The sequence below is a fragment of the Carcharhinus amblyrhynchos genome, chromosome 3 (assembly GCF_965287045.1).
Source record: "Carcharhinus amblyrhynchos chromosome 3, sCarAmb.v2.hapA, whole genome shotgun sequence".
NCBI lineage: Eukaryota > Metazoa > Chordata > Chondrichthyes > Carcharhiniformes > Carcharhinidae > Carcharhinus > Carcharhinus amblyrhynchos.
The window spans coordinates 63,590,997-63,617,719 of NC_137326.1; the positions used below are offsets into that span (position 1 = coordinate 63,590,997).

General features: G+C 42.5%; 1 protein-coding gene across 1 annotated transcript; it reads left to right on the top strand.

Annotated features, from left to right (window-relative positions):
* Positions 1-739: 739 nt before the first annotated feature.
* tmem115 (transmembrane protein 115) lies at positions 740-26,138 on the top strand. The gene is made up of 2 exons (XM_080184730.1): positions 740-1,910; positions 24,110-26,138. The coding sequence occupies exons 1-2, from the start codon at positions 1,057-1,059 to the stop codon at positions 24,300-24,302; spliced, it is 1,047 nt and encodes a 348-aa protein (XP_080040856.1). The 5' UTR covers positions 740-1,056; the 3' UTR covers positions 24,303-26,138.
* Positions 26,139-26,723: the final 585 nt, after the last annotated feature.

Sequence of the window (26,723 nt, forward strand, 5' to 3'; positions counted from 1 at the left end):
GACTGTGGGTGTGTTTTGTTAAGATTCTGGACATTGATTTCTGGGATTGAGTGGGGAAATGGGTATGACTGAATTATTCCCAGCAGAGATGCCATGGATTGAATGGCTTCCTGCTATGGTCAGACTCTCATGATGTGGAGATGCTGGCTTTGGACTGGGGTAAGCACAGTAAGAAGTCTCACAACACCATGTTAAAGTCCAAAAGGTTTATTTGGCAGGTGAAGCTTTCAGAGTTTCAGGTTATTCTTCAGCTGAAGAAGCCTGAGACTCCGAAAGCTTCTGCTGCCAAATAGACTCTCATTGTCCGGGGGCACAATCTCAATATGTACCAATGGGAGGGAGCTAAGCAGTTCTTGCAATGATTTATCAGGCTATTTTCATCAAACAAGTTAATTATACTCATATAGATTGAGTTTCCACAAGAACAATATTCTAACAATGAGCATCTGTTGGTTTAAGGGAGAATCAACAGAATTCAAACTCCTCAAAGAAGGAATTCCCCTCTGTTGATGATGTCAGTGCGGGGCAGGAGGCTGTCGGGCGCTTTGTTGATGATGTCAGTGCGGGGCGGAGGGGTGGCGTGCCCTATGTTGATGATGTCAGTGCGGAGCAGGAGGCTGTCGGGCGTTCTGTAGATGATGTCAGTGCGGGGCGCTCTGTTGATGATGTCAGTGCGTGGCGGAGGGGTGGCGGGCGCGCTGTTAATGATGTCAGTGCGGGGCAGAGGGGTGGCAGGCGGTCTGTTGATGATGTCAGTGCGGGGCAGAGGGCGGCTGTTTGGAGGCCGCTCGTCTCCGGTTCTGGGCAGCTTGAGAGCCGTGGGCGCGATCCCGGTGTTGACCTCAGGACCAGCGAGTGCCGTTTTGAGGGGCAGGAGACGCCGCTCGGTCTCCGGGGAAGCGGTTTTGTTGTGACTGGAGCTGCCGACAAGACGGCTCCCCCGGGGAGAGGCCTAGTGTCCCCGGCCTCGCCTCCCGGAGCCGGGCCGCAGGGGCTGAGGCTTGGCCGGCCTTGCACCGTGTCCGTTTGCCGCCGGGCCTAGGCCTAGGCGCCGCCATGAGCCGCTACCTGCCGGTGGCCAGGCAGCATTTCCTGGCGGCTGCGGCCAGCACCAGTGTGGTGGTGAAATCCGTGTGCGGGACTGTGTTGAGCCTTTACTGCCTGTCCTTCCTTGTGGACACGGTACACGGCCTGGGTGTCACCCCCGGATTCCTCTTTCCACCCAATTTCTGGGTGTGGACCCTGCTGACTCACGCCGTGGTGGAAAATCACATCTGGGATGTTGCAGTGGGCCTGGGGGCGGTGGTGCTGGCTGGCAGACTCCTGGAACCTCTATGGGGAGCCCTGGAGCTCCTCATTTTCTTCACTGTCCTCAATGTGTCGGTGGGAATCCTTGGAGGACTTTCTTACCTCCTGACCTATGTGGCAACTTTCAACCTGGATTACTTATTTAGCGTGCGTATCCATGGCATGTGGGGCTTTGTTGGTGGAATGCTGGTGGCTTTGAAGCAGACCATGGGAGACACGGTGGTGGTAAAGGTGCCACAGGTGCAAATGAAAGATGTCCCAATGATACTGTTGGCTATTATTGGTGTCCTGCGGTTGACGATGCTTCTCAGTAGCTCTCTGTTGGCATCTTACGGGTATGGACTCCTGTCCAGCTGGGTTTATCTTCGTTTCTACCAAAAACATAGCCGTGGCCGAGGGGACATGTCTGACCACTTCGCATTTGCTACCTTCTTTCCTGAGATCCTGCAACCACTTGTCTCCATGGTGGCCAATGTGATCTACAGTGTGCTGGTGAAAATCAGAATATGTAAGAAGGCAGTCAAGCGATACGATGTTGGGGCACCGTCATCCATTACAATAAGCTTGCCTGGCACTGACCCACAAGATGCAGAACGGAGAAGGTACTTTCAGCAACATTTCTTTCCATTTTAGAAAAGTGATATTGGAAAATTTTAGGCCTTCAAAATGTATTAATAATGCAACTCTGCACAATCTGGTCAAATAGAAGCTTAAAATGAAAGAGTTGCAATATTGGTAATTCTGTACAATGCAATTTAAATTCCGTTATATGTGAGTCACATGTTGGACTTTGATAAAAAAGTGACCTATTGGCTACAATGGAAGCCATTATGCTGAATTCTTGTAAGCCTAATATACTGTAAAATTCTAGCTTTAGGTTGGGGATGCACTATCGAAGTTAAACAGCTTTTTTTTAGCAGTCCTTTGTCTGTATGAGAAAGGAGAAAAACTAAATTATGTACAACCAGAGTTACTTTATTCTGAAACCAAAATGAAATGGTTTTGTTGCAGGGTTGAAATTGAGGAATACACATACAGGTGTCTCAATATATTTAGGGTGGGGGAGGCGGAGAGCAAGGATTCATCAGTAGCTCTAACTGAGACTAGTTAAGGTTCTAACCTTGAGCTTTCTTGACAAATTGGATACCCAAAGGCAGCAGCATTATAATTGATGTAAAGACAAAATCATGCGGATGCGGGAATCTGAAACAACAGAAAATGTTTTTGTTCCAGATTCCACAGTAATTTGCTTTTGTTTCACATGTATGTACTCCTTTTTACTATAACCTCTCGCTATAACCTCTCTTAACTCTTCCGATGATTCTAAATGATCAGACCGCTTGTCAAACATCCAATATTGGATTAACAGAGATTTCTCCAGTAAAGTATTGCAATGATTAAAGCCATCGTCTTTGGACTCTGCATAAGCTATGTTCCCAAACTATGGACTCCAACCATTTATCTGCCAACTCTATTCATATTTGATCCTGAAATGAACTTACAACTTCATACTCACACCATCACCAATGTCACCATTTCCTGTCCTAGCTCATTTGTTGCTGAAACTCTAATCCATGCTGTTGTTACCTCTACTCCTGTCTATTCTAATATACTGAACAGCCTCTCACATTGCACCCTTCAAAAACTGAGGTCATCTAAATCTCTGCCCATAATACAAGTACTGTTCTCCCATTATTTCTCTGCTCACTGACCTACATTTACTCCCAGCTAAGCAAAGTCTCAATTTTGAAATTTTCATCTTTGTTTTCAAATTCCACTATGGCCCTGTCGGCAATCTTCTTCAGCCCCACAACACTCCTGAGTTATCTGTACTTATCTAATTCTGGCCTCTTGCGCATCCCAGATTTTAATCATTGTACCATTGATGGCCATACCTTCAGTTCTGGAATTTTTCCATAAATCTCTCTACCTTCCTCCTTTTAAGAACTAAAAATTTACTCTTTGACCAAGCTTTTGGTTATCTGATCTAATATCTCTTTATGCTATCTTTTGATTTATAACTCCTGTGAAGTGTCTTGGGATGTTTTATAACATTGAAGATTTTATATAAATGCAAGTGGTTGTATTATAGCAAATGTACTGGTAGATGAAATTTTGCATTGGTAAAGATGAAAGATTTTACTTTAAAATTTGCTTTCAACAGGAAAAAGTTGGCTGTGTCAAAGGGTAGAGATGTGGGGGTTGAAGTTAAAAGATGAAGTTGTCATAGTCCCAGATGACCATAGACTGGCCCTTTTTGAGGGGGAGAGCTGACTAGTGGTGATATAACCTGAGGATCCCCACACCTCAGACAAGGGATAAGATGGGGCCTTCATTACTAACTTCAGCCAGTCTGGGAATTGAACTGCTCTGTTGACATCGCTGTGCATCACAAACCAGTTCAATTCCAACTGAGCTAACTGACTCCCCACAAGAAATGTAGTACCCGAAAGTGGAAAAAGCTTTGAAGGGCAAAGATTTTCTTATAAGAGAACTAGAATATGAAGGCTGAAATGTGATCTGTATCAAATCTTAGTAAGCAGACAGAGTACTGGGTACAGTTTTGAGCTGCACACAGAGGGAAGCTATCAAAAGTGTAGCAAAACTTCACTTGGATACTGCTTGATGTGAGGAAACAAATATAAAAAAAACATAAAATTGTAACTGTCTTCAATAGAAGAAGATTTAAAAGAGGAGTTTAAAATTGACAGGATATGGTAGGATAGATAGAAGTTGACTTTCCTGTAGCCGAGGGGTCTAGAATGAGGGCATGAATATAAACCAAACTGGAGAAACTATTTTAGAAAGGTTTGTGGAATTTAATACAAGAGTTGGTGACAAAAGCTGAGGCCATAGAAACATTTAAGAACAGGTTAGCTTGTTAGCTGAAGGAACATGGAATTAGATTACTACTTGTGTGGAAGGTAAGTATGAGCATAGGATAAAAGCAAATTACTGCGAATGCTGGAATTTGAAACCAAAAGAGAAAATGTTTTGACAAAGGGTCATCTGGACTCAAAATGTCAGGTTTTTTTTCTTCTTACAGGCGCTGCCAGACCTGCTGAGATTTTCCAGCATTTTCTCTTTTGGTTTCAAATATTAGCATAGTCTGGTCAAGCTGAATATACTGTTCCCATATTAATACCTTTGTATTGTATTGCCTCCTCTGTCACCTGGCTTTGAATTTATTGGGGACTTGAGGCAGTTAGTTGTCAAAGGATCTGGGAGTGTCTGCCCATCAGGATAACCCTGAAACAATGTTCAATCAAGAACTCATTAGCAAACACTGGAAAAAGAGTTGAACTTGAGGTGAGAGTGACTGATCTTAGAATAATAGAATCCTATAGTGCAGAAGGAGGCCATTTGGCCCATCCAGTCTACACCGATCATAATCCCACCATGCCCTATCCCCATAACCCCATGCATTTACCCTAGCTAGCCACCCTGACATTAAGGGGCAATTTAGCACAGTCCACCAAAAATCTTTGAACTGTGGGGGGAAACCCACGCAGACACAGGGAGAATGTACAGACTCCACACAGGCAGTGACCCAAGCCCAGGATTTGAATCCAGGACCCTGGAGCTGAGAGCCCAATAAGAAGTCTCAGAACACCAGGTCAAAGTCCAACAGGTATTTTATTTGGTAGCACAAGGCACGAGCTTTCGGAGCGCTGCTCCTTCATCAGGTGAGTGGGATTTCTGTTCACAAACAGGGCACATAAAGACATAAACTCAATTTACAAAATAATGGTTGGAATGCGAGTTTACAGGCAATCAAGTCTTAAAGGTACAAACAATGTGAGTGGAGAGAGGGTCAAGCACAGGTTAAAAAGATGTGTATTGTCTCCAGCCAGGATAGTTAGTGAGCCCCTGTAAGCCCAGATAATCACGTGGGCCATAGTGCAGCATGAACCCAAGATCCTGGTTGAGGCTGTCCTCGTGTCAAACTTGGCCATCAGTTTCAGCTCAGCAATTCTGCATTGTGTGTCATGAAGCTCACCTTGGAAAACACTTACCTGAAGATCAGAGACTGAATGCCTGTGACTGCTGAAGTGTTCCCCAACAGGAAGAGAACACTGTAGCCTGGTGATTGTCAAGCGGTGTTCGTTCATCCGTTGTCGAAGCATCTGCACGGTCTCCCCAGTATAGCATGTCTTGGGACATCCTTTCCTGCAGCTTATCAGGTAGATAACATTGGCCGCATTGCAAGAGTATGTACCATGTACCTGGTGGATGGTGTTCTCACGTGAGATGATGGCATCAGTGTTGATGATCCAGCAAGACTTGTAGAGGTTGTTGTGGCAGGGCTGCGTGGTGTCGTAGTCACTGTTCTGAAGGCTGGGTAGTCTGTTCTGGACAGTGGTCTGTTTGAGGTTGTGCGGTTGTTTGATGGCAAGAAGTGGGGGTATGGGGTGGCCTTGGTGAGATGTTTGTCTTCATCAGTGAAATGTTGAAGGCGCCAGCGAAGATGTCGTAGCTTCTCTGCTTCTGCCTGCTGTGTCCCGTGCTGCTTCTCTGAGGAGGTCAGCGCGGTTCTTCGCTGTGGTGCACCGGAACTGTCGGTCGATGAGTCGAGTGCCATATCCTGTTCTTAGGGCATTTTTCAGTGTCTGGAGGTGTCCGTTGTGATCTTCCTCATCTGAACAGCAGTGCTAAGCACTGTGTCACCATGCCGACCTTGACATCAACATTATTTGACCGTGTGGCATCAGAGTCCCAGCAAAACCTGCATCTATGGGACCTGCAAGGGTGGGGGGGATACATGGGGGCTCTCCACTGTGAGTCTTACCTAGCACCAAGGAGGATAGTTAATGGAGGGCAGCTACCTCCATTCCAGGACATCACTGTATGAGTTCTCAAGGATAGTGTCCTAGGCCCACCATTTCCAGCTGCTTCATTAATAACCTCTACATTGAACATCCTCACTTCTGACCTTACAAAGAGAATTCCACAGTGTTTGGCACCATTTCCAACTCTTCAGATATTGTTCTGGGTCACTGGAGTACCAGTCGGGTAACCAGTTTGCTTTCTGTTCCTACAAGAATCAAGATAATGTACTCATCACTGCAAAATAGGTTTTATTCACAACAGTCTGATCTAGAAGCTGGAGACCAACCAATTAGCAAAAGTCCCATCTGCTGTAATCTCAAATAGCGATGAAGCTGAGGACAGATGAAGCCTTTTAAGAGTATAAAGAACATGGGAAGGAACTTAAGGAAGGAGGTAGGAGGGCTGAAAGGGGTCATGAAAAGTCCTTGGCAAACAGGATTGAGGAAAATCCAAAGGCATTTTATACGTATATAAAGAGCAAGAGAGAGGATAGCCAGGAAAAGGGTTGGTCCACTCAAGGATAGTGGAGGGAATCTATGCATTGAGTCAGAGGAAATGGGTGAGATACTAAATGAATACTTTGCCTCGGTATTCACCAAAGAGAGGGACTTGATGAATGAGGAGCCAGGTAGGATGTGTAGATATTCTGGATCATGTTGATATCAAAAAGGAGTTATTAGACATCTTAAAAAGCATTAAAGTAAATAAGTCCCCAGGGCCTGAAGGGATCTACTCCAGAATACTGAGGCAAGAGTGAAAATTGCTGGGTGTTGACAGAAATCTTTGTATCCTCATTAGCTATCCTCCAGTCCTCTGGCACTTCACCTGTAGCCAGTGTTGTTCCTTTGTTTAAGAAGGGCAGCAGGGATAATCCAGGAAATTATTGGCCAGTGAGCCTTATGTCAGTGGTAGAGAAATTATCGGAAAAGATTCTTAGGGACAGGATTTGCTCACATTTGGAAACAAATGGACTTATTAGTGATAGACAGTGTGGTTTTGTGAAGGGGAAGGCTTGCATCACTAACTTGATGAAGGTTTTTGAGGAAATGACGTAGATGAGGGCAAGGCAGTGGAAGTTATATATATGAATTTCAGTACGCCTTTAACAAGGCACCTCTTGGAAAACTGGTACGAAAGGTGAAGTCATATGGGATCAGAGGAGAGCTGGCAAGATGAATACAGAACTTGCTTGGCCGTAGAAGACAGGGTAGTGGTAGAAAAATGCTTTTCTGAATGGAAGGCTGTGACTAGCGGTGTTCCACAGGGATCATTTTTGGGACTTTTGTAATATATATAAATGATTTGGAGGAATAATTATTAATAAGTTTGCAGATGACACAAAAATTGGTGAAGTTGCAGATAGTGAAGAGGATTGCCAGAGAATACAGCAAGATATAGACCAGTTGGAGACTTGGGCGGGGAAATGGCAAATGGAGTTTAATCCGGACAAGTGTGAAATAATGCATTTTGGAAGGTCCAACGCATGTAGAAATTCTACAGTAAATGGTAGAGCCCTTAGGAGTATTGACAGGCAGAGAGGTCTGGGCATACATGTCCACCGACCACTATGGCAACGCAGGTCGATAAGGTAGTCAAGAAAACGTACGGCATGCTTGCCTTCATCGATTGGCGCATTGAATATAAAAATTGACAGGTTATGCTGCGGCTGTACAGAACCTTAGGTCTCATTTAGAATATTGTGTACAATTCTGTTTGTCACACTACCAGAAGGATGTGCATGCTTTGGAGAGGGTACAGAAGAGGTTTACCAGGGCGTTGCCGGGTCTGGAGGGTACTAGTTATGACTAGAGGTTGGATAAACTCAGTTTGTTCTTACTAGAACAATGGAGGTTGAGGGATGACTTGATAGAGGTCTGCAAAATTGAGTGGCATGGACAGAGTGAAGAGTCAGATGTTCTTTCCTAGGGTAGAAAAGTCAAGTATTAGGGGACATAAGTTTAAGATGCGTGGGGAAAAGTTTAGAAGAGATGTACAAGGCAAGTTTTTTTCTTTACACAGTGTGGTGAATGCATTGCCTGGGGAGGTGGTGAGCAAGTACAGTAGCAGCATTTAAGGGGCAACTATTCATGATGAATACATGAATAGGATGAGAATGGAAGGAGACAGACTCCGTTAGTTTAGGCACACATCATAATCGGTGCAGGTTTGGAGGGCCAAAGGGCCTGTTCCTGTGCTGTACTTTGTTCTTTGAAGTGTTGAGACTAAATAAGTGGATATGAAGGCTGAAAGTGAAAGTGGATATGTAAAGTGTAATCTGTATGGGGGTGAGGAAGACAAAGTCAAGGTTTAAGGGGAATTTAAGTATTGGTTAAAACCGCTGAGGTGAAAACTGGCCTGGCAAGGACATTTGGACTTGGCTGCCCAGTAGATGGCAAGGACCGCAAAGATGCAGAACAGGGAGAACTGCTTACAGGTGCTGAGCATAAGACCACAAGAAATAGCAACAGGAGTAGGCCGTTCAGCCTTTTGAGCCTGCTCCATCAATTAATAAGACCTTGACTGATCTTACACTCAGTCTACTTTCCTGCCTTATTTCCATAACCCTTAATTCACCTAGAAAAGAATGGTTTGATAGAGCAGACGCAGCACGGATTCATTAAGGGGAAGTCGTGTTTGACGAATTTATTGGATTTCTATGAGGATGTGACTAGTGCGGTAGACAGAGGGGAACCGGTGGATGTGGTGTTTTTAGATTTCCAAAAGGTGTTTGATAAGGTGCCGCACAAAAGGTTGCTTCAGAAGGTTAGGGTGCATGGAGTTGGGGGTAAGGTGTTAGTGTGGATAGAGGACTGGCTGTCTAATAGGAAGCAGAGAGTTGGTATCAATGGGCGCTATTCTGATTGGCGGTTGGTGACTAGTGGAGTGCCGCAGGGATCGGTGCTGGGGCCTCAGCTATTTACCATTTATATAGATGAACTGGAGGAGGGGGCTGAGTGTAGGGTGACAAAATTTGCTGATGACACGAAGATGAGTGGAAAAGCAAATTGCGTGGAGGGTGTGGAAAGTCTGCAGAGGGATGAAGATAGGCTAAGCGAGTGGGTGAGGACCTGGCAGATGGAGTATAATGTTAGCAAATGTGAGGTTATCCACTTTGGCAGAAATAATAGGAGGGATTATTATTTAAAAGGCGAAAAGCTGCAGCATGCTACAGTGGAGAGGGACCTGGGGGTCCTTGTGCACAAGTCGCAAAAACTCAGTCTGCAGGTGCAGCAGGTGATCAAGAAGCCGAATGGAATGTTGACCTTTATAGCGAGGGGGATAGAATATAAAAGGGAAGTTTTGCTGCAACTGTACAGGGTACTGGTGAGGTTGCAGCTGTAGTACTGTGTGCAGTTTTGGTCGCCGTACTTGCAGAAGGATATATTGGCCTTGGAGGGAGTGCAGAGGAGGTTCACTAGGCTGATACGGGAGATGAGGGGGTTGGACTATGAAGAGAGACTAAATGGACTGGGTCTGTACTCGGAGTTCAGAAGAATGAGGGGGGATCTTATAGAGACATATAAGATGATAAAGGGGGTGGATAGGGTAGAAGTAGAGAGATTCTTCCCGCTTAGAAAGGATAGCAGAACTAGAGGGCACAGCCTCAAGATAAGGTGGGGGGGGGGGCGGGGGGGGGGGGCAGTTTAGATTGGAGTTGAGGAGGAACTTCTGCACTCAAAGGGTGGAGAATCTCTGGAATTCTCTGCCCGTTGAAATGGTGGAGGCTACCTCGCTAAATATATTTAAGTCACGGGTAGATAGGTTTTTGATAGACAACGGAATTAAGGGTTATGGGGAGAAAGCAGGAAAGTGGAACTGATGCATTTCAGATCAGCCATGATCTTATTGAATGGCGAGGCAGGCTCGAAGGGCTAGATGGCCTACTCCTGCTCCTATTTCTTATTTTCTTATGTACTGATTAAAAACCTATTGATCTCAGCCTTGAAAATGTTCAAGGACTTGGTTTCCACAGCTTCCTGGGGAAAGAGTTCCAAAGATTCACCACTCTTTGAGAGAAGAAATTCTTCCTTAAATCCATCTTAAATGAGAACAACTTCTGCAACTATCCTCCCTGATTCTACACTCTCATGAGTGGAAATTTTTTCCCAACATTTACTTCGTCTCAGAATCTTCAGTGTTTCAATCATACCACCTGAACTTCAAAGAGTGCAGACCCAACCTGTTTCATCTTTCCTCATGGCAGTGTTTCCATACCTGGGATCATTCCAGTAAACCACCTCTGGCTGCCTCCAAAGATATATCTTTCCTTAAATAAGGGGACCAAAACTATACACAGAATTCTAAATGTGGTCTCACTAGAACCTTATATGTTTGCAGCAGCACCCAAACTCTAGCCGCCTTGGAATAAAAGCCAGTATTCCATTTGCCTTCCCTATCACCTGCTGCACGTTGTATGCTGAGTTTCATGAACAATGACCTCCCCATCTCCCACCAAGTCCTTTTGTGCTACAGTTTTTTGCAGTTTCTCTCCATTTAAATAATTTGCTTTCTTATTCTTTCTTCCAAAATGAACAATCTCACATTGAATTCCATTTGATAATTTTCTGCATATTTGGCCACAGTGTAATCTTGTTTTCTTCCTCCAAATTATTAATATATATTGTGAAGACCTGTGGTTCCAGCACTGATCCACTGGTTACTGCCCTCTAACTTGAGGAAAAACCCCTTATTGCTATTCACTGCTTCCTATTCGTTAGCCAATCCTCTACCAATGCCAGAATATTACCTCCGACACCATGTGCTTCTATCTTGTGTAGTAGCCTTTTGTGTGGCACCTTATCAAATGCCTTTTGAAAATCCAAATACACAACATTGACTTGTTTGCCAAGAATTGAGCAAAAGCTTTGCAAGCAAGTCTTTTTCAAAGGATTAAAGCTTTTGAAATCAAGCAGTAGTTGGAGATTGTCTTGGAAAGGGGCTGATGGGACTGGAAAGCTGAATTCTGCCCAAGACTTAGATACTGCTTCCTTATCTGAAGCGGTTTTCTGATTGCACGCACTCGCATTCTTGGACAATAAACCAGTCAACGTTTGCTGTCTGCTAGGTGCTCAACCGACCAAACTCTTAAATCTCTTCCCTCCTCTGTCGTCTTCACAACACGAGAATCAGGAAATAGGATATGGTGGGCTTTTAACATTGGAAGCAATATTTTTCTTTAATCAGTACATCATGTGGATCTGTTAACTTTTTTCCTAAATGAGCTTTAACGCCCACTGGTTTTCCACACGCATGTGTGCAGACCAAATGAGAAGCAAAACTAGCACAAGGAAAGTAACTAGAATCATGATTCAGTGAATTGAGACTTGGGGGCAGAAAAAGAAATTAAATGTAAGGTGCAAAGTAGAAAGCAATCGTGTTCTCAGCTATTCAACAAGGAATGCATGAATAATTTCAGAATAACAAAGAATGGGATTGGAAAAGGCCTGCAGGTTGCACTTAACATGTCCAACAATCAAAGCAAATCATGTTGAACTGCTTTAACTAAAACAATAGAGCAAACATGGTCTGCTAATTACAGAGAGAAATAGAAAACGTGTAAAACATTAGAGTTTTAATGGATACAGGATCATTTTATACCTCTAAACTGCAAGACTTTTAGTTGCCAAAAAAATGCAATCTTAGACAAAAGGTATAAGATGCAACAAAGAAGAAAAACAAATACATATAAAAATGTGAAAGATAACACTGAATAGGAAAGCTACACAGAACAGCAAAAGATGGAAAAGTAGCTGGTAAAATCAAAAAATAAATAAATATGAAAATAAACTTGCAGAACAACCCCAAAACTTCACAATTACGTTAGGAAAAAGAGGGCAGTCAGAAGAAATGTGATATAATATTGTCAGTGATAAAATGGTGACAATATTAAATAATTTTTAGTATTTGTAGTGGAGGAGGATGTCAGATATCCTAAGGAAGCTATTGTTAAATCAGGGATTTAAACAAGATTAATTATGCAAGAGAACAGTAACGAATAAATTATTGACTCTACAGAATTACAAATCCTCAGGGCTAGCCAGTTTTCACCCTAGGTTTTAAAAGAGAGGAGTGAGAATATTACAGATGCCTTCACAGTAATTTTCCAATGTTTTTCTGATTTGGAATTATTCCTTTAGATTGAGAAATTAGAGAGGAAACCATACAGTTGTAGATTAGACCAGCCAAACCTATTGGGAAATTGATCCAGCTTTAAGGTGAACGAACACCAAGAACATTTCCAATTAATCACAAAGAACCAGGGTAGATTGTGCCTGACAAAGCTGATTGTTTTTTTTTTGGAGAGATAACTAAAGGTGAAGAGGGGAGAGTTTATAAGTTGAAGTTAAAGCTGATGGAATTGAAGGCAAATTATTGATCTGGTTAGGAAATAAACAGTGACAGGAGTATAGTCAGTAGGAAAGTTGGAAAGTATTTCACAAGGATGTGTGGTAGAGCCTCAACAATTTATTAATATTTAGATGATTAAACAATCATATATCCTAACTTGTCAAAAGCACAAAGAGGGGCAGCATTGTGATCAGTTTACATGCAAGCATAAAATTGTAAAGAGATATTGTAAGTGAATGGGCAAAATTGTAGCAAATGGATTTCAATATAGGCAAATATGAGGTTATCTACTTTGGACCTAAAAAATCATAAAACAGGGTACTTTTTAAATGATAGAATAGAAAGTGGAGGTTCAGAGATTCGAGGGTTCAAGTAAACAGATCACTGGGGAGGCAGTGCCATAGTACTGAGTATTGGCACTGGACTAGTAACCCAGGATCAGGTCAGGTCACAGTAGTTGGTGAACTTTGAATTCAGTAAAAAAAAATCTGGAATTAAAAGTCAATTGATGACCACGGAATCATTGTTGAAAGAAAACCATCTGAACTAAAGTCCTTTAGGGAAGGAAATCTATCATCCTCGCCTACGTATGATTCCAGGCCCATAGCAATATAGCCTAGCAAGTCACTCGGTTCAGAGACAATTATGGATGAGTAATAAATGCATATAAATAGTAAAAACGGTGATAGGAGGAGTAGGGCAGATTGGGGGCCAAAAGAGGATTTGTGCATTGAGGCAGGGGCATGGCAAAGGTATTAAGTGTATTGTCTTTACCAAGGATGAAGATTCTATCCAGGTCATGGTGAAAGAAGAGAGAATTTACATACTTGAAATGTTTAAAATTAATGCTGAGGTATTAACTAGGCTGTCTGTACTTAAAGTAGATCAAGCCCCAGGACCAGATAAGAGATATCCAAGAATACTGAGGGATGAGTGGAAACTGCAGAGGCACTAGTCATAATTTTTCAATCTTCCTTAGACCCCAGAATGATTCCAAAGGAATGGACAATCGCAAATGTTCATAAAAGGATGTAAAGATAAGCCCAGCAAATACATACCTCGGTGGTGAGGAAGCTTCTGGAAACAATAGTTCGTAGCCATTTAAGAAAATGTGGGTGAATTAAGGAGAGTCAGCATTGATTTGATTTGGGTAAACCATGCTAAATAAATTGGCTTTACTTTTTTTGATGGGGTAATAGTGGGTCAATAAGGGTTAGCATGGTGTACATGGACTTTGATAAAGTGCTGCACAAAAGACTTGCGAGAAAAATTACAGTTTGTGGAATAAAAGAAACAGTAGCAATACAGATACAAAATTGACTATAAAAGGTGAATGCTTTATTGGACTGGAAGAAGGTTTATAGTACAGTTTCCCAGAAATCATCTTATATATATCAATGACTTAGATCTTGGTGCACAGGCACAGTTTCAACATTTGCAGATGATAGAGATTGGGAAGCATTGTGAACTGTGAGGAGGATAATGTACAACTTCAAGTGGACATGGACAAGTTGGTGAGATGGGTGGACCTGTCACAGGTGAAATTTAATGTAGAGAAGTGTAAAGTTAATTTTGATAGGAAGAATGTGAAGAGACAGTATAAAATCAAGGTTATGTGAAAACATTGGTTTGGCCTCCAGTTGTGGATGCCACAGTTGAGGAGGGATGTGAAAGTTTTTTTTGTGGGAATAGAGAAAAGAATGGTTCCAGGGATGAGAAACTTCAGTTATGAGGATAAATACTTGGAGCATTTGAAGTACTGTGTGCAGTTCTGGTCGCCTCACTACAGGAAGGATGTGGAAGCTATTGAAAGGGTGCAGAGAAGATTTACAAGGATGTTGCCAGGATTGGGTGGCATGCCTTATGAGGATAGGTTGAGGCAGCTCAGTCTTTTCTCCCTGGAGAGACAAAAGATGAGAGATGACCTGATAGAGGTTTATAAGATGTTGAGAGGTATAGATAGGTTGGATTCTCAGAGGCTATTTCCCAGGGCTGAAATGGTCGCTACGAGAGGACACAGGTTTAAGGTGCTGGGGAGTAGGTACAGAGGAGATGTCAGGGGTAAGTTTTTCACTGAGGGTGGTGGGTGAGTGGAATCGGCTGCTGTCGGTGGTGGTGGTGGAGGCGAACTCGCTGGGGTCTTTTAAGAGACTTCTGGATGAGTACATGGGATTTAATGGGATTGAGAGTTATAGGTAGGCCTGGTAGGTGGGGATATGATCGGCACAACTTGTAGCCCGAAGGGCCTGTATGTGCTGTAGTGTTCTATGTTCTAAATTGGAGAAGTTGGGACTGTTCACCTTGGAGAGAAGAAGGCTGAAAGAGATTTGATAGAAATGCTCAAAATCATGAGGGGGCTGAACAGAGTAGACAGGGAGGAGCTGTGCCTGCTTGGATCAAGAACAAGAGGGTACAGATTTAAAGTGATTTGCAAAAGAAGCCAATGTGATGTGAGAAAAAAGTATTTTCACACTTTCAATGCTCCATAGAAAACAGGAGCAGGAGAACACCATTCAGCCCTTCAAGCCTGCTGTGCCATTCATTATGATCATGACTGACCATCCAGCTCAAGAGCCTGATTTCCACCCCCCCCCCCCCTTATCCTTTGATCCCTTTACCCCCAAGTGCTATATCTAACTGCTTCTTGAAAACAGACAATGTTTTAGTTTTAACTACTTTCTGTGTTAGTGAATTCATAGGCTGACCACTCTCTGGGTGAAGAAATTTCTCATCTGTCCTAAACTGAATACTCTGTATCCTCAGACTGTAACCCTAGTTCAGGACGTCCCCATCATTGGGGACAACCTTCTTGCATCTACCCTGTTTAGTCCTGTTAGAATTTTACAGGTTTCTATGAAATCTCTCATTCTTTTGAACTCCAGCGAATACAATCCTAACTGACATCTTTCCTCATATGTCAATCCTGCCATTCCAGGAATCAATCTGGACAAATGTGAGGTAATGCATTTTGGAAAGTCTAATACAGATAGGAAATGTAAGGTAAATGGCATAATCCTTAGGAGTATTGATAGGCAAAGGGATCTGGATGTACAGGTACACAGGTCACAAAGTGGCAATGCAGGTGGGGAAGGTAGTCAAGACATACGGTATGCTTGCCTTCGTCGGCCAGGGCATTGAGTTTAAAAATTGGTAAGTCATGTTGATGCTTCGTAGAACCTTAGTGAGGCTGCACTTGGAATATAGTGTTCAATTCTGGTCGCCACACTACCAGAAGGATGTGAGGCTTTGGAGAGAGTACAGAAAAGAATTATCAGGATGTTGCCTGGTATTAGGTATGAGGGGAGGTTGGAGAAATATGGTTTGTTCTCACTAGAGCTACAGAGGTTGAGGGGCGACTTGATAGAAATCTACAAGATTGAGAGGCATGAACAGAGTGGATTGTCAAGCTTTTTCCCAGGGCGGAAGAGTCAATTACTAGTGGGTGTAAGTTTAAGGTGCGAGGGGCAAGGTTTAAAAGAGATGTACGAGGCAGATTTTTTACAGAGTGGTGGGTGCCTGGAACTCGTTGCCGGGGGAGGTAGTGGAAGTGGATACGTAGTGACTTTTAAAGGGTGTCTTGACAAGTACATGAATGAGATAGGAATGGAGGGATATGGTCCCCGGAAGTGTAGGAGGTTTTAGTTAAGTCAGGCAACATGGTCGGTGCAGGCCTGGAAGGCCAAAGGGCCTGTTCCTGTGCTGTAATGTTCTTTGTTCAATCTGGTAAACCTTCTCTGCACTACCTTGAGAGCAAAAACATCCTTCTAATAAAGAGACCAAAATTGCACACGCTATTCTAGGTGTGGCTTGTATAATTGCAGCAAGACATCTCTGCTCCTGCACTCGAATCCTCTCGCTATGAAGGCCAACGTACCATTTGTCTTTTTTACTGCTTGCTGCACCTGCATGCTTATTTTAGGGACTGGTGTATGAGGTCATCCAGCTCTCCTGCACATTCCCCTCTCCTGATTTCTGGCCATTCAGATAGTAATCTGCCTTCCCATTTATGCTATCAAAGTGGATAGCCTCATATTTATTCAAATTATACTACAACTACCATTCATTTATCCAAATAACACTGAAGCATCTCTGCATCCTCCTCACAGTTCACCCTCCATCCAGCTTTGTATCATCTGCAAATTTGGGAATATTGCATTTATTCCTTCATCTAAATCAACATCAGTGAAAAGCTGGGGTCCCAGCACTGATCCCTGCGATACCCCACTGGTACTGTCTCCCATTTGGAAAAAGACCCCTACAGTTTGTTTCCTGTCTGCCAACCAGTTTTCGATTTATCTGAGTAGACTACCCCCAATCCCGTGTGCTTTAGTGTTATGCGCCTGGAAGTGTGGTGGAGGCAGATTCAACTGAGGCATTCAAAGGGGCATCAGACGACTATTTGACTTGAAACAAGGTGCAGGAGTATGCAAAAACCACAGCAATGGCACTATGTCAGAACGCTCGTTTAGAGAGCTGATGCAGTCACGATGGGCCAAATGCCTTCTGTGTCGTAACAATTCTGAGAAAACAACTTCTTGAAAAGAAATGCTGAAGGTTGTAGCTTATAACTGTTTAAATATTCCAAAGAGGCTCTTCCTGGATTTGAATTACTGCCAGTCATACCTACATTTTGAACAAATTAGTCTATGTTCAAAGTAGGTTGGCTTCTTTCCCTCATGCTTTGTAGACAGGGACTGATAACACTTGTATGAAATTTGAAGTAAGATTCTAGCAGATTTTTTTATGACTGTTAGACGATGTTTTAGAGTTAAAATGAGACAGAATTGCTGCATTTTATGACTTAATTCTCACTCTTGCATTTGATGTTCGAATGCTCTTTTTGGCCACATTTAGGAGCTATGAGCATTTCGGATAATTCTGTTCTAATGCAGGAGATGTAACATTGCAACAGATGCATGTTTCTATCATAAGCATATTTCAATTGTTCTAGTCAAAACCTAGTATTAATATATTTCTGACTAAATATATGTGTACGTTCGAAAGAGTTTAGAAGATCCACTAATATTTTTCAGTTCTTGCGTACATAATTGAGTCATATTTCCCCGTTTGATTTTGTATCTTTACTACTAGATGACAAGTCAGTATATACTGTTAAAGGAATACTTAAATTTGTATGATACCTTTCATAACATGGCAGCACAGTGGTTAGCGCTGTTGCCTCACATTGCCAGGGACCCAGGTTCAATTCCAGCCTGTGTGTGGAGTTCTCCCCATGTCGGCGTGGGTTTCCTCCAGGTGCTCAGGTATCATAGAATCCTACGGTGCAGAAGGAAGCCATTCAGCCCATTGAACCGACTGCAGTCCCACCCAGGCCCTTTCCTTCCGCAGTCCGAAGATGTGTGGGTTAGGTGATTGGCCGTGTTAATTGCCCCCTTTTGTCAGGAGGATTAGCAGGTTATCGGGGTTAGGCCCTGGGTGGGATCGCTGTCGGTACAGGCTCAATGGGCTGAATGGCTTCCTTCTCACAGAATTTCTATGATTCTATATTCTCAAGTCTCTGGAACTGGGCATGAACCTACAACCTTCTGACTCTGCCTCAGTGGCAGCATGCTCATTTAAGACACCAAGAAAAATTGAACTGGGCAGCCTAGAATGGGATCTATACTCCTGCTTTCCTGCCCCAGTAACCCACAGCACTTTATTAAGTTTCACCATATAATAGATTGTTGCAGTAGGTAAATGGGATTAGCATGGATAGAGCATTAGTTAAAAAAACAAAGAGAATGAATACGCAGAGCCTTTTCAGGTTGGCAGGATGTTATTGGCATGCCATAAGGTTTAGTGATGGAGTTTCAGCCGTTTACAACCTGTGTTAATGACTTGTATGAAGAAACTAAATAATGTATCCAACTTTGTGAGAATGAAAAGCTAAGTGGGAAAGTTAGCTGTGAGGAAGACGTAAAGTCCATAAACATCTGCAGACAGGTTGTGACTGGGCAACAAAGTGGCAGAGGTATAATGCGAGGAAATGTGAAGTTAGTCACTTTGGTAGGAAAAATAGGCAATCAGAACATTTTTAAATGCTGAAGAAATTAAATGGTGTTTGAAAGAATTTAGGCATGTTTGTATAAGAAACACAAAGTTAGCATATGTGTAAAATAAGCAGTGAGGAAGGCAAGTGATATGTGGATTGGAGTACAAGGTTTTGGTGAGACCAAATCTGAAATACTCTGTCCAGTTTTGGTCTCTGTGCCTAAGAAAGGATATACTTGCCTTGGAGGGGAAGCACCAAAGATTGATTCCTGGGTTGACTGGATTGTCCTAGGAAGAGAGATTGAGTAGAGTGGGCCTAGATTCTGGAGTTTGGAAGAATGAGAGGAGATTTCATTGAAACATAAGATTTTGAGAGGGTTTGACAGTCTAGCTGCTGAGGGGCTGTTTTGTATGGCTGGAGAATCAAAGACACTGAGGCACAGTCTCAGGATAAGGAGATGGCTATTTCAGATTGAGATGAGAAACTTTTTTCACTGAATCTTTAGAATTCTTTCCCAAGGGCCATAGAAGTTCAGTATTGAAGGCCACGATTGCTGGACTTTGGGCGTCAGAATCTAGGATTATTGGGACTGTGCAGGAAAATGGAATTAAGATCATGAATCAACCATAATCTTATATAGGAGAACAGTTCAAGTCCTATGGCCTACTCCTGCCCCCATTTCTTACACTTCTTTTGCTTTGGGTCAGTTAGCCATGCACCTACTTAACTGGGTTACAAATCCATTCACAGTTGAGCAGAGGAATGCCAGTTTTTGTGTTTGTTGGCAGATGCAGGCTTTTGGAGTGTATGTTTGTCAGAACGGGTCTCAGATTGTGATCCAGTATCAGCTTAACCATCAGCCTTATTTTATTTAATGCCTCAACTGAAAGAACGTAAGAACATAAGAAATAGGAGCAGGAGTAGGCCATCTAGCCCTTCAAGCCTGCCCCGCCATTCAATAAGATCATGGCTAATCTGAAGTGGATCAGTTCCACTTTCCCGCTTTCTCCCCATAACCCTTAATTCCCTTGTCTATCAGAAACCTATCTACCCGCGTCTTAAATATATTTAGCAAGGTAGCCTCCACCATTTCAACGGGCTGAGAATTCCAGAGATTCACCATCCTTTGAGTGAAGAAGTTCCTCCTCAACTCCGATCTAAACTGCCCCCCTACTCCCACCATCTTGAGGCCATGTCCTCTAGTCCTGGTATCCTTGCTAAGTGGGAAGAATCTCTCTACCTCTACCCTATCCATCCCCTTCATTATCTTATACGTTTCTATAAGATTCCCCCCTCATCCTTCTAAACTCCAACGAGTACTGACCCAGTCTATTTAGTCTCTCTTCATAGTCCAACCCCCTCATCTCCAGTATCAGCCTAGTGAACCTTCTCTGCACTCACTCCAAGGCCAGTATATCCTTCTGCAAGTGTGGCGACCAAAACTGCACACAGTACTCCAACTGCGGCCTCACCAATACCCTGTACAGTAGCAGCAAGACCTCCCTACTTTTATATTCTATCCCCCTCGCTATAAAGGCCAACATTCCATTTGCCTTCTTGATCACCTGCAGACTGGGTTTTTGCAACTCGTGCACAAGGACCCCCCGGTCCATCTGCACCGTAGCATGTTGCAGCTTTTTGCCGTTTAAATAATAATCCCTCCTACTATTATTTCTACCAAAGTGGATAACCTCACACTTGCTAACATTATACTTCATCTGCCAGGTCCTCACCCACTTGCTCAGCCTATCCAGATCTCTCTGCAGACTTTCCACACCCTCCACGCAATTTGCTTTTCCACTCATCTTTGTGTCATCAGCAAATTTCGTCACCCTACACTCAGCCCCTTCCTCCAGATCATCTATGTAAATGGTAAACAGTTGAGGCCCCAGCACTGATCCCTGTGGCACTCCACTAGTCACCAACCGCCAACCAGAATAGCACCCATTGATACCAACTCTTTGCTTCCTATTAGACAGCCAATCCTCTATCCACGCTAACACCTTACCCCCAACTCCATGCACCCTAACCTTCTGCAGCAACCTTTTGTCAGGCACCTTATCAAACGCCTTTTGGAAATCTAAAAACACCACGTCCACTGGTTCCCCTCTGTCTACCGCACTAGTCACATCCTCATAGAAATCCAATAAATTCGTCAAACACGACTTCCCCTTAATGAATCCGTGCTGTGTCTGCTCGAGCAAACCATTCTTTTCTAGGTGCCTCGCTATTTCTTCTTTGACGGATTCTAGCATTTTTTCCAACTACAGACATTAAACTAACTGGCCTATAATTCCCTGCCTTTTGTCTGCTACCTTTTTTTAAACAGCACCGTAACATTAGCCGTTTTCCAATCTTCCGGCACTTCCCCAGAGTCCAGTGAATTTTGATAAATAATCACTAAGGCATCCACTATCACCTCTGCCATTTCTTTCAGAACCTTGGGATGCATTCCATCCGGTCCTGGGGACTTGTCTACCTTCAGTCCCATTAGTCTATCAAGCACTACCTCTCTAGTGATAGTAATCACATTTAGGCCCTCATCTCCTACCATCCTTCTATCTTTAATATCCAGCAAACTATTCGTGTCCTCCTCAGTGAAGACCCGGTGGCACCTCTAATGCAGCACCTCTTCATTGTACTCAAGTATCAGCCTAGATTTTTTTTGTTCAATTCCTCAAGTTTAATATTTTACATTACGGAACTGAGCCCCTGCCCCCACCACCACCAAGAGTACCACATTTCTAGAGTGTAGGACTTAAAATTACAGCAAGCCCAGGGGAGGGATATATAAACATGCCAACAGGAAAGGACAATTATGGACACACATGCAAGATTGAGAAAACAATTCAGCCCATTTTTCTTCACTTATCTAACCAGTTCCTAAATGACCCACCACGGTAACATCTAGTTGTTATAAATGATCCAAGGAATTTCATCTTCATTAGATCTGGATTTCAGTTCCAAACATCAACTACTCTTTTTTAAAAAAAACCTTCCTGGATTTGGCTTTCGTTGGGCCTAATCATCTTCAGCTGCTTTGTCAAAAACTTTCTTCTGTCAGAAATGTTGTTGTTGAGTGCGAATTGTTCAATTCCTTACATAATTTTTTACATGATGAACGTTCCAAACGCAGGTCATATCCGGGCTTGGACTACTAAATAGTCAGTAGCATTTGTATGCAATGACCATCATTGCCCATGGCTGCGAGTCCTCAATCATCATAATCTTGGAGATCACTACTGTCCAGAAACTAAACTGGACCAAGCACATAACTGTTATAATTACAAGAGCAGGCCAGAGGCTGGGTTTTCTATAAGTACTTACTAGATAGAAGTCAAGAGCAGGATGGAATACTCCCCACAACCAATTGGGTTTGTGAATTCTGTATCTCCGATATCTGGGATATTCTGGATGCTTATTTAATTTAGCACATTGTCACCTTTCACCTTAACTTTAGGTCAGTCTAGACCAATGGCGATGAAAGTTTCTTTTCACCAATCATTTGTATGGCCCTGTATGCAATTTAGTTTGGGACAGTTTCTCAGTATCCAATATTAAAATTTAAAATGAGCACAGAACGTAGAGATTAGGACACAGTTTTTGACAGTGGTGTGAATGTTGTTTGGATTGATTGTTGCTTCCTATTTTCATCTAAAACTGTAACTATGACGTGACAAGTATCATGTCTCTTCTGAGTTTTTTTAAACCTCATCTTAATAGATGGTTTTTATTTTATCAATTTCACAAGGAATGAGGGGCTTTATGAACCTTAGCAGCATTCAAACACAAGACTCGGGCCTAGAGTTTGAAACTAAGCTGCCTGATCTGTGTTGTGGGTTTCAGTGCTCCTCTCATTGAGCTAACAGACGCATGTCAGGATTGGACTATTGGTGGAGTTGTTGCATATATCCTCTTCAATCCTGACTTCAGGATAAATGTTCCATTCTTGGTGACTTATTATGTTGATCAAGGTGAGGATGGCCATGCTGACGAGGGGAAAACTTGTCCCACTTCAAATGCCAGTTGTTGGCATCGAACATTTGCAGGTCAGGCGTCACCTTCGCAAATGCAAAATAAAAACTCAGCTCTAGCCTGAGCAATGTATCTCTTTCCATGCCAAATTCAAATGTTCAACTTACTACAAATTTGGTGCAGAATTATTGATCATACTCAGCTGCTTCTGCTTAGGAACTGAGTTGTAATAACCAGATATTTTGCTTAGGATTCTTGTAGCCCACAGTGTGTGCCTGGATTACACCATCATTGAGATAGACTAGAATGCAGAAGCAGATTTGAGAGAACTATTTCTTCACTCCAAAGAAAACTTTCCCCTTTGTGGAAAACTAGTGACAGAATATTCATCCAGGAAATGGAGTACAATTCCTAATGAAGATGGGCTGCTTGATTTATTTGGTGCATCTGACAAAAGAACCAGGGTAAATCTTAGGCCTGATGAGGAATCCAAATGGATGAATGTAAAGATTCTCCCACAAGAAATTTGAACTTTGTATTTGCATGAAAACAGGTGTAAGTCACGCTGGTTTTTTTTCAGTGGGAGTTCAGAGAAGTATCTCCCACACTCTGCACTGCTGAGTGTACCAGTGTAAATCACATTAGAAACCAATGGATGGGACCTATTCCCATACAGGAGGCTGGCAGCATGGTGCTGTGCATGTGCCAATCTGTCAGTATTGAGATCAGTGCATGCGCAGTGGCCCCTGCCTGCTGGCCTTCTGATGACTGGCCAGCCCCGCGATCCCTGCAATGCCAGCTCTCTGAACCCTGATTGCTGGCCTTCTGATCTGCGGATCCCCCCCCCCCCCCCCCCCGCCGGGCCCAACCTGGACTTCAGTCCCGGGTCTCGCTGATTATTTTGAAAATAAATTTAAATGACGTCTTGAATGCCAAATGCAACTCCGCGCCTATTTCCGGCACAGAACTGACGATGCTGGGAGATGTTCTCGGGGCTAGACATCCAGCGAGGCCCACACTAATCCGGCCCGCTGTGTTAAAAAAAAATCAGCACAGCAGGATGGGAGAATTGTCCCGGCTAGCTTTATTTAATAAAAGCAAATTATTGCAGATACTGGGATCTGAAACCAAAGCAGCAAATGGTTTGATGGCATCTGTGGAGAGACAATAGATATAATGTTTCGAGTCTGGATGCAAAACATTAGTTCTGTTCTTTCTCCACAGATAGTGTCAGACCTGCTGAAATTTTCCAACGTTTTCACTTTTTGCTAACTTTAATGTTGGATAGTAATGGCCCCAAACTTGTAATGGGTGCTGGACATCTAAAGATGATTCTACCTTTGTAGGGCTTACCAGGGTTTCTACTACTGTAAAACATGTTTTCTATTTGCGCTGCTTTTCCTATAATATTTTTTATGTAGGCTTTTCTAGGATTGGCTTCAAATTCAACTTTGTCATTATTGAAGGAGTGAACAGTGAACTGTACAGATAAGAATATCGCAGCCACTTATCAGTGAGGATCGGTAGTATCTGGATCTGTTATTCTAATTTATTGGATTAGAAACATTTTGATTATTTGGTATGTGGCGAATGTTCAAACTGATTTGCATTCTAAATAATCAACATGCTTTTCCATCTGCTTTTTGCCCCCAGACAATTGGCATTGAAAGCGCTGAATGAGAGGCTGAAACGAGTTGAAGATCAAGTTGCTTGGCCCAGTATGGATGAAGATGACAAAGAAGAAATGTCTGATATGCCTTTACTTCCTGAGAGCAGCAGGAGCGATGGAGATGATTCTGGAGCAGCAGAACACATTGCATTCCAAGGTCTTTCATCAGGATCTTAAGAGAGCATCAATCGATAAATTGTCCAATTAAGTGGGAGTGAAATTGGTTTTACTGCTGTACAGATAATACCAATGTGCATCAGTACTTCAAACTCTAACTGCAGCACCTTCAATCTGTATGGAAAATAAATGCAGCAGTGAAAAACAAGATTATAAAGGCCTGTGCAACTGTGGTGCTCATAGCCTGGCTTCAGTGGGATTTAATGTTTCTTTAACTCTAGCTGGTGGCTATAATTATTAGAGGTGGCATTTGAACTGATGATGAATTAGATGCAATTTTTGCAGTTAGTTCTGAAAATTCATTAATTTACGGTCTTTTGAAGTGTCCTTTTCTGAATAGAGCAAATAACTAGCATAATTGAAATGTAGTAAAGACAAGTGGGCAAGAGGGAGACATTGTGCCACTGAGATCAAATCAAAAGAAACAGTCTGAAAATACACCATGGCTCCCAAGTCATCCTTTTCAGAGAAAGTGCCAAAAAGTAATAGTCCACATTGCTAGACCATGCCATCTGTGGGATATTGAAAACGCGTATCACTGAGTTCCTATGGCAGTAGTTTTCTAACCCTGGAGATACAAGTTATTGTGTCTGAGCTTGTTGCATTCTTATTTTAATGGATTTGCTTTTTGAACTTTTTTCCGCCAAGCTCCTGCCATCATGTGTCTGAAAGATTTAATAAACATTCCAGGTTACATATGATTGTAAGGGTAGACAATCCAAAATTTGATCATGTTGAGTAATTTGATGCTCCATAGTTTTCCCCTCCTTGCTCCCTTGTTGATCTTCATGTCCTGTTATCACTTTTATCCTTCAGCCAAAAGTGTGAATAGTATGATGTCACAGATTGCTTCAATCTGATTAGAGATTTTCAGAAGAGAGAGCAAAGCTTTGCCCCGCCTCCCACTTCACCTCAGCATTGGACAGGGTTGGAAGATTGCCTTCTCAAAAGGCTGACAAATTATTGGCGCTGACTCTGAACTTTCTGCATGAAAGCTGTAAAGGCAACAGGCATATTTGGAGTGAACTGAATTGGGAATATGGTACCCTCTGTAATTGTAAAAGGGACAGTGAAGGTTTTTGAAAACAATTGCTTTAAACAACCACTAACCTAATAAGCTTCTTGACTTGTTTTCTTTTGTGAAATATAAAGATCTGAGAAAGCCCAGTTTCTTATTTGTCCTTTTGTACAAGGACCAGCCCATGGAGTTTCTGCCCAAGCCAGGGCTGCTTCAAATACTTGACTCAAATAGCAAACTGAAACAGCAATTGAATACATTTCTATAATACATCTACAGTTTGATAGTGTTACTCAACTCTCATGGAATGGGTTAAGAAGTCTGTACAACAAATCTCTTTGTGTTTTTGAGAGACCCATTTAAATGTGTTTGCAAAACTCCCTCTCCTGTTCTTTCCAATCAATACTTTTTACAAGGTGATTAATGTCAGTAGTGAACATAGCCAGCATTTGGCATATCTCTTCTGTACAAACACCATGCTAATTTTGTCTGAGTTGGATAATCATTATGGCAAACATATAACAAGGAAGTGGCTATCATTTTTAACGCATTTAAATGTGCAAGATATGTTAATGTAAGATTATTTTTTAAAGAAAGCAAGTATTAGTCTCATCTAAGTGATTTAATGTTATTTTGATTTTCTGTGGGTGAAGTGTCATTGTCTTAATGCTGTGCTGTATACTTTACCAGAGTAGCATTTACCAATAGATTAATCTCTTTTACTGGGCTTCACTTAAATTGTAGGTTTCTTTTCATATATCTCTATGTATCATAGTTGCGCAGGTCAGTCCAATAAACTTTGCAGTCTCATGTGTTCACTTTTCATAACCCCAAAAACATTTGTTTCAGCTGAATGAATCAACTGGGGCTTTTTTTTTATTGTCTTGTGCTTGTAAATCATGGAATATGATTCTTATTTGACCAATAATCCAGGAAACAAGATTGAAACAGGACTGAGGCGGCGCAGTAGTACACTGATTAGCACTGCTGCTTCACAGCTCCAGGGACCTGGGTTCGATTCCTGGCTTCGGTCACTCTGTGTGGAGTTTGCACATTCTCCCTGTGTCTGTGTGGGTTTCCTCCGAGTGCTCCGGTTTCCTCCCACAGTCCAAAGATGTGCGGGTTAGGTTGATTAGTCATGCTAAATTGCCCCTTAGTGTCCTGAGAGGTGTAGATTGGAGGGATTATAGGGTAAATATGAAGGGGATATGGGGGCAAGGCCTGGGTGGGATTGTAGTCGGTGCAGACTCGATGGGCCAAATGGCCTCCTTCTGCACTGTAGAGTTTCTATGATAAGTTTCTATTCTATGAAACGTGAGCTCAAATTCCACCAAGGCAATTTGGGGATTTGAATTCAGATTTTTGTTTAATCTGGCAAATTAATCAGTAAAAGTGACACAGTG